The 15,214-nt window shown below is 33.9% G+C and overlaps 1 protein-coding gene across 1 annotated transcript in view; it reads right to left on the bottom strand.

Annotated features, from left to right (window-relative positions):
- Positions 1 to 406: 406 nt before the first annotated feature.
- CGNL1 (cingulin like 1) overlaps positions 407 to 15,214 on the bottom strand; it is a gene marked incomplete at its 5' end in the record, with an annotated part of 39,436 nt that continues 24,628 nt past the window's right edge. The window contains 9 exons of the mRNA XM_079541028.1: positions 407 to 739; positions 1,315 to 1,478; positions 2,292 to 2,400; positions 2,838 to 2,962; positions 3,826 to 3,909; positions 11,217 to 11,306; positions 11,594 to 11,755; positions 13,230 to 13,400; positions 13,944 to 14,096. Coding sequence (XP_079397154.1) covers positions 598 to 739; positions 1,315 to 1,478; positions 2,292 to 2,400; positions 2,838 to 2,962; positions 3,826 to 3,909; positions 11,217 to 11,306; positions 11,594 to 11,755; positions 13,230 to 13,400; positions 13,944 to 14,096 — 1,200 coding nt within the window. The 3' untranslated portion in view covers positions 407 to 597. The remainder of the gene's footprint in view (positions 740 to 1,314; positions 1,479 to 2,291; positions 2,401 to 2,837; positions 2,963 to 3,825; positions 3,910 to 11,216; positions 11,307 to 11,593; positions 11,756 to 13,229; positions 13,401 to 13,943; positions 14,097 to 15,214) is intronic.

The following is a 15,214-nucleotide window of genomic DNA, read 5'->3' as shown; positions in this document are numbered from 1 at the left end:
TTTCTGGCTCAGGAAGTGTGAATCTGCTCTGTAATGCAAAAAAAGTATTTTATTTCAGTTAAAACCCAAGTATAATATTTACTATAAATTTAGATATTCTACATATGAAACTGATTTTTATAATACTTAAAACTTTACAAAATAGTACTAAAGTAGTCAATAAAAGATCAGATTTTTAAAATATTTACAATCTATATATCATTCATCTGTACTTACAATTATTAAATAATCATCTGTGTCTTCCTTAATTTTAGTGAAAAAGCTTTATTAACTACAAACTGAACTTGAATTACTTTCAAATGGCTCTTTACTTAAACAGAATTTTTAACAAAATCACAATTCCAAGGCGAAATGTTATCCCTGTGTTTTCAGTAGCAGTTATATATAACCATGTTTTATAGGTGTTTTACAGCACAGTTCTCTTTTCTATAATAAACAGAAGATATCTAAATAAGAAAATGGCACAGTATGGATGGAAACATCAAATTCCCAGATCTTACATCCCTTTATGGTATTTGGCTTCTAAAATATCCAGGTTTTTGATAGTTTAAGTTACTCTTCCAGTACTTTCAAGGAAACACAGAGCCAATACTTATTTTACATTATTGTGTCACTATCTTTTGAAAAGTTATTTCCTGAAGGTGCTTCACAGAGACTATCGCCATCCGTGCTGAACTCGTCATCGTCATCATCATCATCAAAATCAGTCAGCACTTTACTTGGTGACTTCTTTCGTCTACTGAAACAAAAACACACACACTTGTATGATTAACACTGCACATTAGTATACAGAATATTTTTGCAAAGCTTGTAATATAAATAGCATTTGCACTTTTTAAGAATGTCAGATATCCATGCTCTTATAGTAGAAGTTTATCATAGACTACAGCTTACATAAAAGAAACATGCAAGAGAATGAGGACTTTGACACTGAAATATTCAGTGATGTTGGAGGAAAACTAAACACAGGATAGCTGTTACAGTCATAAAAAAATTTAGAAAAATAGAAAATTTAATCACTACAAATTACATGTGTGCCAAGCTCTACTACTCCTTTTCATTTTTCATCCCCTGCTTCAGTGATTATTCACTAGATAGAAAATAGACTTGGGCACCTAGAGCATTGAAGAAAATGATGAAGAAAATCTAAAGAGGAAAAAAACGATGAAGAGTTTCACAGCTCTGCCTCTCAAATACTTATGACAAAACTTCAGGTTTATTACAGGAAGCCTCCAACTGAGGGACTAACAGAGCAAGTAATCAACACTGAGTGGCAAGTGACACATAATTGTAAGGTCTGACACATTATCCTACCTCAATTCCTTTTTTGCAGCATTAAGCTGTCCTTGCAATTGTTCATTCATATCTAGTTGCTCTTCTAGGTCTCTCTGAAGTTTCTTTTTAGCACTTTCCAGTCTGTCTATTTCTTCCTCTGCTTCTTCAACTTGACGCTTCATTGCTTTCAAACGCAAACTCAACTGAAATATTTACATGTCAGCTGATTAGAGGACTATTTTAATAAAGGAACTTTATTCTTCCAGCATCTATGAGAGGGAGAATAAAGACACAACTTTGCCAGCGTAATGACACTGTAATACTATGCTTCACAAATATTCAAAAGCTAGCATTAAACTTTGACAAAAGATAATTTTTTTAAGGAAAACAAACAACATACCTTTGATAGAGTAAGACAGCATGATGCTAAGCAACTTTACCTGACAGATACTATAAAACACATTTGGTTTTTTTTGCTTAACCCAAAAGAATTTGTTCCTATGATAGACATCTGAATTTTTAAAGTCACTGTTTACTCTTTAGGCACAGTATTAACTAATTGACCCACATACTGAAATAAAACATGTTTTAAGCAAGGAATCAATGAAGACCACAAAAATGGCACAGAATACATTGCTATGAGAATATCAATATATGCTTAACACTTGCCTTAACAATAAGTAGCTTCTTCAAATAAAATTTTACAAGATAGAATATGCTATTCTTGGTGTATTATATCATATATAGATCATATTCTGACTACTATTTGCTTTATTTTGTAATCACAGCATTGCTGCTACAAGTGTTTCATTTTCTTAAGTTTACAAACTGATACTAATTTACTATCAAAGAAAGGAACATGATGACAATGGGAACGGCAAATCTCATTAAATGGGACTTCATGAAGAACCAAGTAATTAGTACCTACTTACATTCCTTAGAAATGTTTCATACATGTGATGATTCATGTAAATATTTGATAATAATACTACTAGTACATTAGTTTTTTCCTCTACCTGATCCTTCTGGTCAGTCAATGAGAGATGTTCATCATCTACTTGCAACATTAACTCCTTCACTTTTCTCTCAAGTCTGCGGTTACTTAGTTGGAAATTAGCCCTATCCCTGGAAAAACAAACATAGGACAAGCCTGTAAGAAAGGGAATTCCATAGCAATATTTTAGAGTTAAATAAATACTTGTAACTGCTTTTTTTATATTTATATAAAGTTTCCTTCAAGCTTAAACAATGAAGAGAACATGAAAACTGCAATGTTCAACTACAGCTAGTATTTCTAAGCCTGTTACTGATATTAGACATTGCTAAAATAATGACATATGTAACTATGTTAGCATTGTGCTCAGTTTTTAAACACATAAGGCAATTTCCTATATGATTTTTTTCAAAATCAAACCTGCAACACTTACATATAACAGCAAGTACTTTAATCAGTGCTTGTGAAAGAAAATAATAAAAAACCAAGTTGTTATATTAGATATTCAATATAAGCAAGAGGACATATATAAACACATCTGTTTTAATCTTAGCATAACTAGCTTTACCTCTCTTCATTTTCAAGTCGTTCTTCTAGCTCCGTGATCCTTGCTTCCATTTGAGCAACAAGTCCTTCTTTACTTGATCGATAAGAACCTTCCAGGTGAAGGATTCGACTCCTTAAGTCCTTGTTCTGTATTTGGACACACATGATTTACATGCCCATATTAACAAAAACAACCTTAAGACAATATAAATTGGATACATGAAGTATACCACTAGGTGGCATTCTTTCTTCTCATACAATTAATCAAAAAAGCATTAACTTTCACAGAACTAAAACCACCAGGTTTGGCATCTCATATAAACATATTCTCTAAATCCCCATTACAGTCTGTATTCTGTTCTTGAGACTGTCTGTAAGACTGTGAAGATATCTTTCCTCTCTATTTCAGCAGGGGCTATGAGTATCTTCCTTCTGAAGACTGCTGAGCTGCAGACTAAACACACTGCTAAAAGCTAGAAAATAATGTTAATATACTTTCTGTCACAGCCATTGAAACATATGAACTGTATTCCCTCCCAGACAAAGAGCAGAAGTTTCTTGTCAAATCTGTATCTTTTCTTGAAGATGTTACTTTTTCACTTGTTAGCTCTTGTCTTTAAGAGTACCTTTAAAAAGATACCTTTAAGAGTATCTTTAAAAGCACTCACAGTTGTAATTGCTTAAAACAGTGATCAAGATCAACAGTGTTCCTTTAGTACAGTTGAAGACTTTGAAGGAAAGCTCCTCCAAAAGCAGTCAAAGGATTTACTTGATTATAATATAAGAATTACAGTATATTATAATATCATAGTATTTTCTTCTGAGTATCAATATTAAGATGCTCATAGTTCATAATCTGTTTTTAGTAACACAAACTTCCAGCAGTGCATTCTGGTGGGATAGAGGTAGCTACTGAATACTGAATTCCTTAAAGACTTACTAGAATTTCCTAATAAAGAGTCACCTGGACTATTATCGCGTTAATACAATCATATGATAGCTGCATTTACCTGTCTTTCCAGAGAAATCTTGTCACATTCCAAATCTTGCTTTGTAGCTCTTTCCTGAAGTAGTTCTGTTCTCATTTGTTCAATCTATTGAAGAAAGACAGAAATTTTAATTAAAAATTTGATTTATATGTCTGTATGATATTGTGTGCCTAGATACATATACATGTGTATATACATATATACATGTGCATAAATAAAGTACGTACTTCTACAAAATGAGAAAAAATGTGCTCTCTTAGAACTCAAGACATATGCCTAATTTCAAATGAAGTTTACAATTACAATCTCGTACAAAATGTTCTCTTTCGAGATAGATACATATATTTATTCTGTAGCAGGGCATTAAGCTCTTAAAATATCACACTAGAGATATGTCATGTGATAAATAGCTGAATTCCAGAGTGTCACATCAGTCTTCAAACACCTTCTATCGTTTTCCTCATACCTAAATCTGACAAGCACCCTACCTTTAAGCTGCTGGATAGTTTACTTTAAAGTTTGACCTTACTAAAGCACATAAAAATGGCATCTACAGAGAAACCCTAAAGACTGCTACAGTTTTTTATACTTGTGGCAAAAATAAAAGATCTTTTTCAACAAGTCTTGATGTATACTGCATGTGGACATCTTTCCCTCCATGAAAATGGTCAATTTTATGTCTTACATACAGCAGGAGGGCAGTGACTTCTGGATCTGGAGGTTAACTTTTGTTTGTTTTAAAAAGCACTTCTGTAAAAATTTCTTTTAAAATTTCAGTTGCACATTCAATAACCACAAGGAAACTGTATTCTCCATATGTAAAATGCTGAAAAACTAACTGCTCCATATAGAAGCAACATAAGAATACACTTGTTTGCTTTATCTTACTACTTGACTGAAAAAAATATTCTGAGGATCAGAGAGAAACTCTGAACTCTCTGACAGCTGTTATTGAAGCTTCTAGTTTTCTATCCTGCTTTACAACAGTTATGTATTAACTTGCAGAAACACACTATCAGCTGTACAGCTCTAAGTTTCAGATTTATTCCACTAGATGTCTGTCAAAGCTATTTCAAATTCTTGCGCTAAAAAAAAAAAAAGCACAGCAACACTGAAAATGTGAAATTAAACAAACAGAGTACACAAAACACTACCTAGGCTTTTTTTTTTTTTTTTTTTAAACCACACTACAATATTAAAAGCTGTATTTTCAGTTAATCATGTTTTAAAAAAGTCGTTTGTTTCTACAGCTTTCAAAGCAATAGATGAATACGAACAGTGATGGTAATGCATGCAGTTGCATATGTTATGTCACAGAATCTTTTCAGAACAGTAGGATGTATTCCTGAAAACTAAGGTCATACCAGTTACTGGACTACAAATGTTAGCAAATGGCCGTGCTCTGCTGATTAATTTCCTTAAAGCTTTGCTTGTTGCACAGAAGCTTTCAAACACTGGCTGCTTTTTTTCTTTAAATACACTAATTAAAAATTACCAAAGTTATTTAATGAGAGATTACTTAAATCTTTTCTCTCCTGTGCTGTATGGAAATATCTTTAAGGTGGCAACTACTGGACCAAGTAACCTTCAGATGACATAAGCCCCTTTAGTTTGAAGGATTTCAAATGAGCCTCAGCCTCTATGAGTTATGTCAATACAATCCAGCTTTTCACTTCTGGGAGAGAGCACAAACGTGTTCTCAAAGTTTTAATGAATAGGTGCAGTTGTCTTTTACATTAGTGGTTCTATTTTTTGTATATGCATATACACACACACTTCAAAGTAATCACTCACATTAGACCTTTTTTCCATATAAACATTACTGATTTTTCCATGTGTAAGTGTACACGTATATACATATGTGAGGTACATGCGCATACATACATGTGTATACAGGCACGTGTCTATATGTATTTTAGCACATACACGCGTGTATACATATGCAAACAAAATAAACCTAGTGTATAAACATAGTTCTCAAATATATAAAAGATGCTTAACAACAACAACAAGCTATAAAAGCAAGAAAAACCCTTTGATTTTTCATAAGAGAAAAGCAACCTTTGTTTCCACATTTTCATTTGTTTGCCTTTTCCACTCCTGGTATCAGCTAGCTACCCATTTGGAATGCTTTGTTATAAGGAAGTGAAAGATACATCAACAAAACTTTATCTTTCTGTATTTATTTTAAAATTGCAATAAAAACTTCCTGGAAAAAAAACACTTAAGTCAGCTGACTCACATTTGCATTTTCACAGGACAGAAACATTGAAGAGGTTATCTCAAGTGTTTTTCAAATATGCTTACAAAAAAACAAAACTGCAAGAGGCATTTCATTTCACCTGTTTGTGGACAAAAACATCACTTATTAAGATGCACCCTTATTCTTGCTCCCTTCAAACTCAAAAGGCAGCTGAGTGCTCTCACTAGTACCTTATCAATTAAAATATCTAACAGGGTATGATCCATCCTTCTTTAATAATCTTAGAAGTTGGAGACATCCTCAAATTTTGAGCTATTTAGACAGAGAATTTGAATTCTACACTTTTCAAATGTAATGAATAAACTTAAAAGAATTCTGATTTTTGGGAAACTGTGACTGACAGTCCTAACCTATGCCAGTGACAGCTAAGGAGTAATTGGTATTTCAGCTTTACAGTGATTTAGCAGTTTCAGCACAAGCTCTGGATATGGGCTAGTTTTTATTTGTTTGTTGGTTTTGTCTGTCCACTTTCCCATGGGTTCTTTGGTAATTAGAGTGGTATGTATGCAAAGAAACAAACAAAAACATGAAAACCTCTGAGATAAAAAATTCTCATAGGAGTTAATTGAGCATAGCAGTAGGGCTGGACTAGATGATCAATAAGGGTCCCTTCCAACGTGAACTGTTTTAAGATTCTATGATTCGAGGAAAACACACACGAAACTAAAATAAAAAGCAATTCTAAGAACCTATTACAAAATTTAGGTATTAAATCATCCTCCATTCTTATATCAACAAAAAATCAACCAGAAACAAGTCTGAGCATACAATATAGAAATAAATATTAACGCATACTTTACCCAAGGCAATACCACTGCTCAGAGAACAAGAACAAGATGAAGCAACATATGTACAGAGTAGCAACCCCATTTGTACAAGATAGTTGAGAATTAAGGAATTTGGAACAAAGATTACTTTATGGATCAAATTAAGAAAGGCATAATTAAAGAAGAAAATTATATGATAATGAGGTGATAATAAGCTCTAGGTTGTGTAGAAGAAACAACACAGATCAGCAGCAAAGAAAGAATCATAGAATGGTTTGGGTTGGACCTTTAAGATCACCTAGTTTCAACCCTCCTGCTATACGCAGGGGACACCTCCTCTAGACCAGGTTGCTCAGAGCCCCATTCAACCTGGATCCAATGCTTTCATTAGTAATGAAAAGGTCCAATGATCAAGTCAACACCAACTTCTACAAAGATTATGAAAATGCTACAGAGGATCAAGATTATGTTTCTGCTGTTATGATCTTTTCAAAACATAATGGCTATATTAAAGATAAAAATAGTTGTGCAATTAAGAACTTTTACAAGGATAAGAACTTTTACTGCCTCTTTTTGTCTCTGCCTCTTGCTGTCTTTTTATATTCTAGTGAGAGAAAGGGGGCTTGCAAACCAGGTGTTCAACATCCTTGCAGATTTTGTAAAGGCTTGCAAATTCTTCTCCACTTGAATAACTGCACTCTCACCAAATAAGGCTTATCGGAAAGAGAAACCAATTGAAACTCTCACTAAATAAGATTTATCAGAAAGAAAACCAGTTGAGACCCGAAGAAGCTACAAAGGTAGACTGACAACATGAACTGACGAACTTCAGACTTGCTGAGCAGGCTTAATAGAGTAATTGATATTAACTTCTCTCCCCTGGGCAGCATAAAGTTGGGGTTAATTGTACATGCTACATATGATAGAAGTCGCACACAAAGGAGAACATATATTAGGTGGACAAGAAAGTCTGCAATCTCTGAGTACTTCAGCCAGTGAAGAAAGGAGGAAGGACAGTGTGCTGCTGAAGTTAAGATAAAAGGGTGCTCTGCCCCTGATACTGTGAGAGCCACTACAGGGGAGCTGCCTCCATGGACTCTCCCTTTATTGAAAAATAAACAAAGCTAAGGACTTCTCTGTCTCTTTTGGGGATAATTGAGCAAGTCTATTGGAGCAGGAAATAGGAATTAGTGAATCACAAGTATCACTATAGAGGAATAAAGTTATTCCAAAGTTCACCTTCAAGCTAAATCTATGCAGAAGTGTGCAAAGTGACTGTCATTCACTGCAGAGAATTTTTAGTAAAACTCATTTTCAGAGGTGGAAACCACTTCTTTCTCACAAGCGCTTTCCTACCCATGTACATTAAAACAGAGCAGAGCTGAACAATGAGATTCTTTGTGTTTCAGGTTAGGTGGGAAAGCAGAAAGACAGTATGATGAACTCAGAGTAGATGAATTTTACTAAGTGAAGCACAGAATTTTTTTAGATAGAAAGCCAGCAAAAATTGAAAATTTCCGTATTGTCACAGTATTTCTTGAGAACGAGTTAGGAAAGATGAGAATGTCTCATGCTACCATTAACAGATTGAAAAGGATATTTCAGTTAAAAAGGGAATAACATTTCACAGTAAATGAAATGTGAACCATGAGTCTTGCCAATGATTATCAAATATAAAATGTGTGTAATTCATGTAAAATACAAGTAGTAATTTCAATGTTTCACTAGTAATTTGAATATTATACTTCTATATCAATATATTAAAATAACACATCTAAAATAATAACAAAAAATTACAGAAACACAGATATTACCAAAACAAGTCCATTATCATTTCTCATGTCATTATAAACGCTTAGCGGATCCTGAAATACCCTTTAGTAATTTGACCACTTAGTCATTCTAGCACAAAAACAAAACGAAGCAAATTCTGTAACTCATGCATGAAATGAGAAAATTCAGACCTCAAAATAAACTGTGTTGCTGTTGTTTATGTAACTTTTTTTTTTTTTTTCTTTTCTTGTCACCCATCTATATTTTAGGTTTCTATTTAGCTAGCATATTAAGTTACTATAGTACTCACTTGTGCAGCTACCAGTAAATTTGTTTTTAATCCAGGCTTATAACACAGGCATAGACTCCAGCACTAAAGGCTTCCTACTTTAACAATAGCATGACCTCAGATTATTATGGGTCCTTTAAATTCTGTTTCACTCCCTCACTCATTGAGCGTCTGTGGAACATCAATAAAGTAACAGCAAAAGACTATACCACAATCAAACAGAATCCCAGTAACTTGAGTCCCAAGTAGTAGTACTGGAGCCTTGATGTTTTGAGGATGCATGGATTGGAAGCCAAACTCTAGCACATTTATTTAAAATCATGCTGTGGTTTCACCTAGCACAGGGCTAAGCACCACACAGCCACTCACTCCTCCCACCTTCCGAGTGGGATGGGGGAGAGAAGAAAAAAAAAAAAAAAAAAAAAATCAGTAGAAGTTGTAAGTTGAGATAAAACAATTTACTAAGATAAAGGAAAAGGATAATAATTATGACAAAGACATATATATAAATGTATATAACAAGTGACACACAAGCAATTGCTCACCACCCCTCCCAACCAATGTTCAGCTGGCCCCCTGAGCAGTGGAAGAGAGAAAGACAAACACCCATCCCCTTCAAAACTCGTTCTGCATGATGTCATGTAGCATGGCACATCCTTTTGGCCAGTTTAAGACAGTCCTAATTCTGTTCCCTCCCATCTCCTTGGGCCCTTCACAGAGAATGGCCTCAGTTTTGTACCAAACTGCTTAGCAGCAACTATAAACATTCATGTGCTATCAACATTGTTTTTCTCCTAGAACCAAAACATTGTATCATACCAGACACTCTGAAGAAAACAATTTAATCCCAATTGAAACTAAGACAAATGATTTTATTTTTTATTTTCCCTCTGAAATTAAAGCTATTCTAAAGAATGTCAGCAAATCTGTTTCATAGAGAAAGAAATTAGAGCAGAAAATCATGAGTTGTATATCTCAGGGTAAACTGTTTCCCAGACTTCTAGGAAATTGCTAATGAGATTTGATGCTTAACATAAAACTATACTAGTAGACAAGCTGTAATGAATCATGAATCAGTTCCATATTTTTCAGAACGTAAAACTAAGGCAGAGAACATTTTTCTATACCTTCACACTCTAAGACAACCACAAGAACAAATTCCTTCCTGTGAACTACACAAAAACTTGCATACTACTGACTACTGGACTTGCGGATGCTCTAGTTACTTTTTCAGTCCTCAGGAAGTACTCTCTGTTTTTCTCATTTATTCAGATCTTTGTTATAGGACCTATAATTTCATGTTATATCATTCAGAAATCTCAAATGTTATTATTAAGGTCTTTTTTTCAGAATAATGAACTTCTAAATCTTCTTAGACTTGGTGATATCCTGCTCAATGGCCGCATTTCTGTCAGCTCATTCCACCTCCCCCCACCCACTGACCTTAATAAACACACAGGCAAAATACTCATTAATCTCAGGGAGCATATCTGGATTACTTTTTATATTGATTTATAGTTAAACATACAATTGTCACAACTACTTTTTAGACAGTCAAGAACCTTTTTGTCATTTGTTTGAAGTTACCTTGGCAAATCTTACAGTATCTTTAAGTTTTCTACCCCATGAGATGTAACTATGTTAATAAATCCTTTCCTCTCTCTTTTTGGGTACTTTATTTATTGACCTAACATTTCTCAAACTAAGCTGCTTCTCTGCTGAAACTGGCCAGCATCTTCAGTTCAGCTAACTTCACTAATTAACTTCCAAAGCTCTGCCTTCTTTGCAATCAGGATTCCCTTATGATGGCCTACTTCATTACTGCAGTTACTTCTTTTGAAACCAGCATATGAGATTAACAGAACATACAATCATCTGTGTGTGTTGCCAGGGTATGGATCAGAATTCCACATATTAGTCACATTTTATACCTACATTCACTAGAAATCCAAATAATTTTTTTCAAGCTCTAAAGTTTCAAACTTCAAGAATTGTGAGGATCAATTTACTTTTTTCCTTCTATTTTACAATGCTCTAAATGATATCTCTAACTGGCCTCTATTCCAAAAATTTTGTGGGTAAAAGGCTACCTTCTCTAGGAACGTACAGAAAATGAATATTTACAAGAACAGAAATGAGGAAAGTTTGAGCTCTGTCTGTGATATGAAATAACTTTTGCAGATAATCCTGGGCAATTAGTAACTCAATTATGTTTCTTTTTTACCAGTTATAAAAACAGGAAAAAATAGTCTGTGGTGATTTGGAGGCGTATGTTCAATCATGGTTATAAACCTTCAACAAAATAAAGTTCTCTGAATACCTGTTCTCTGCATCTACTGATCCTCTCAGACAACAAATCCGAATTATTCTTTTCTTCATCAAGCTCAAGTTCCAGGTGAGATAATTTGTCCTAAATGGAACAAAAGAAAAAAAAGCAAAAAAACCTATTTTCAGCACACTGTTTTCACATCCTTTCATCCTTTTTGGGATTGCTACCCAGCCATTCCTCCTTAAACTTCAAGGACTCAAACTGTTTGAAAGAATGGGCTTGAAAAGGGAAAATGTCTCTGGAAAAAAACTAACACATATACTTGATGAATAATATTTTACAAATTTTCAACAACAAAGTTATTTTGTTCCTTCATACATTCATATGAAATGAAAGTATTATTTTAATAAACTCTAATAAACTTTTACCTCCATTAATTTGATTTGTCTTGCTCGGTCATCTTTCAGGTGGTTTTTGGCCTCCAGTTCATACTCCAAACCCTTCACAGTCTGTTCTAACAACTGAGTTTTTGTTATTGCTTCATCTTGAGCTCTCTGGTGGTCCCTCAAGTTTTCTTCCAGGAGACGCATCTGAAACAAAAAGATTACGATAATACACTTTATTTAACATTTCCTACATAGGACATATGATTTAAAAAGCAGGACTAAAATCACAACAGTTTTGGAAGCATAAATGTAATTGCATCAAGTTACATGCTTTTCACAGTAATTTTTGATTTATCCACAAGATGGCACAAAGAAAATAAACATGGATTAAAGTATCACATCTGAAGATATGCTTAAAACTAAAGGTTTTACAATAATAATTACACACAGCTGTATTTGTATTTATTTTTATCCAACTGTAGCAAGCCAAAGTTTCTACCATTTTGTAAATGCTTATATCTTTGGCTTTTTTGCAGTACTGATCTTTTCCTTTTAGACTGCCAGTATCTCAGCTTTTAAATAATTATGTACTTGATTCTTTATGAAGCACCATGATGACAGCATAATACTGACGGCACAATTGCTAACACATCCACATGTTACTTGCTCTACAGTTAGGAGCTGAGGAGAAAAGTTTTCTGCTCTAAAAAGAGCATGTACTCAAGGAAATTGTCTAAAACCTTTATGATACGTGAAAGTAGCAAGAGGCTGTTTAGGTGAAACTATTATAATTCCTTTTGCTTACAACTCATCAGTCAGAAGTATTTTGTTCTCTTAGAGTTTTGATTATCTTTTTGCCAAACAACGAAGGATTAATTTTGTTCTGACTTTTTTCCTTTGTACTTGTGTCCTGTAGTTGTAACAAGAAACACCAGAAGTATTTTTCATAATTGCATTTCAAACAAGTTTGTTAAGGGGAGAGTGCAATACAAGAGAAGTTTTTAAACAAAAAAAATAAACTATTGAAATACTCTGTACGTGGGGGGAAAAAAACAACTGAAATTTGAAACCAGTTTACTCTCACAGCTTTTCCAATTACGGTACAAGTATAAGCAGATCTTTAAAAGACTGGATTGATTTTGTAGCAAAATCTACATGCTTAAAGCTAAAAACTTCAAGGCTGTGGCTGGTTCCCCATACACCTATGTCATTTAAATCTGCAATTTGGCTCATACAAAAGAAGAAAAGAACGTAATTCAGTTCATTTAAAATAGAGTCAGACTTGGGTTGTGGTTTTTTGTTTTGCTTTGTTTTTTTATAAATAGCTGTGTGCTTTTTTTTTTCCCCGAATCAAAAATATTTCTACATTCTGAATTTACTCAGCAGCAGACACTAAAAGAGCAGCAGGTCATGAATGGAATCCTTGTCATATCACTGAGATACATCCATTTCTGAAACACTGCAGTTATCTATCTGTCCAAGAAATCATTTCCCTTGCAGTATTACATTGATTATCCTAATGAAAAATGAAACACTGAAGTACACTGATGGAGATCAGTCTCTCCTGATGAATTAAGAAAACCAAAGAGTGGTAGCCAACATACATTGATTGGTAAACTATCTGAACATAATTCTAGGTCAAAGGTTAAAATCAATCACTGAAGTTATGAGACATTACCTCATCCTGCATTCTAATGGTTGTCAGGCGTGATTTTTCTACCTCAAGGTTTTTTTCTTTCAACTGTCTCTGCACATCTGCAAGTTCTCTGCGATTTTTCTCCTTGTATTCATCAAGCTGGTTCTGAAGCTCCACAGTTGATGTTCTTGAGGCCTCCACTATTTCAGCCATCTGGGAAAAATGGACAGATTTTTTTCTCCTTAACACAGCGCTATGAAAGGTTCTGTCATGATTAATCCACTAAAAGATGTTTGTCTCAAGCTTCAGTGTTCAAGCCAGAGTTCCCAAACAAATATTTATCAAACATTTACAGTGAAATGTAGTAACGCTTCAGTATATGAATATTAAATTGCATTGTTTACACACAGATGGCAAACTAAGGCTCTAATGCAAAAGCAATTTGAAAATCAGTTGTCAGTCTTTGAAACAGAGCTGATCCAGGATGAGCTTTGGTCTGCAGTAAAGTGGAACTAAACTCAAATCTAGGATTTTGTTTTAACAAAGCTATTTTACAAAAGCGTTCTGAGATAGCAGTGTTCCAACTACATTTCCAGCCCTGAGAGCTTGTATTAATAGTCTTTAAGTGGAAGAAACTACAAGTTTGCATTTCATTTATTTTTACGTTTTTTTTTTAATGTTTGCAATTTGGCAGCTCATTTGCTTCTGCCTATTAAATTTTTAGACCCCTGCAGCCTCTTTTGAGTGAACTCATACCTCCTCCTGTAAGTTTTCAACCGTCTTGTTCAGTTGCCATCGTTCATTTTCCATTTCATTCTTTATCTTCTCCAGCTGTTCCTTCTGGTGAGTTTCATCTTTTAACTGTTGGGTTAACTGCTGTCGTTCCTGTGAAATACAGCGGATGTTCTCCTGCAGTAGATTAAAATACATATCTAATTAAATGTTGAGCCTCTTTTCTAACAGCTTAAAGATATTTTATATAGTACACCTGTGCAGCAATAATGCCACCAGTTTTTTCAAAATTAACACAAATTAAATAGCTTAAAAAAAAGTTAACAGAGTTACAATTTGCTAGGCAGTGTAGGATAAACAATATTTTAGTGATGCTTTATCACTGTTGTATATATTCTGGATCACTGCTGCAACATTCATAGGAAAAAAACATAGTCCCTTTTCATGGTTCCATTATATGCAAACGCACATTCTTCTGCAATTGCACGCATGTTGGCAAGTCCAACCTCCTACACAAGTTTTAATACTCATTTCTGGTTTCAAATTTTCCAATACATTCCACTTCAGGTGTCCCTTACAAGTATTTTCAACAACAAAATTCGCTTTCCTATGAAATGAAATAATAAAATAATGAAATAAAATACAACATTTCTACTGTGAGTGAAAAATAATAATTGTGGGTTTTTTTTCCATTGCTGTGCTTTTATAGCACTTACACACTCTCATCATAAGGCTGTCTTGATTTGACAGACACACGAACAGAACTTTGCTGCATCTGGCACAGAAATTCCCTTCCTAAAGATTTGGCATTAATCTTCAAAACATACCTTCATATCTAGACTACATTTTGAATGATCTGCAGAGCCACATTGCATGCTCACGTACCAGGAGCATATGCAAACAGACCATATATTTCTGTTATCATATTCAGGATGTGTGTTTAAGAATTTACCACCCTCCAGTTTCTGAATACTGTTCATCAGTAGAATGAGCATCACTAGTTCACTCTAATAAAAGAAAAGCAGGTTATCTTACATCTCTGTGTTGGAATCCTTACTTCTTCCTTCTTCCTTCATAGTAAAATATCTTAATGGCCCTATTGTAAGCAGAAACTACAAGATTAAGGAAGAGTTTGTTTTTATGAAGTCTGAGAAGCACCATTAAGCTGACTACCACCAGGTTATGGACAGTTAAAGCTGCTTCAACAGAAAAATGTAAATAATTAAAATCAAAATAAAATTTAAAAAGCATTGCAAAATATAGTTTTAAATTTCAATTTCATTATTACAAATTTA

This window comes from Tetrao urogallus (genome assembly GCF_951394365.1).
Source record: "Tetrao urogallus genome assembly, chromosome: 11".
Taxonomy (NCBI): Eukaryota; Metazoa; Chordata; class Aves; order Galliformes; family Phasianidae; genus Tetrao; species Tetrao urogallus.
The sequence above is the reverse complement of the archived record's forward strand: the minus strand, read 5'-3'. Positions and strand labels throughout refer to the sequence as shown.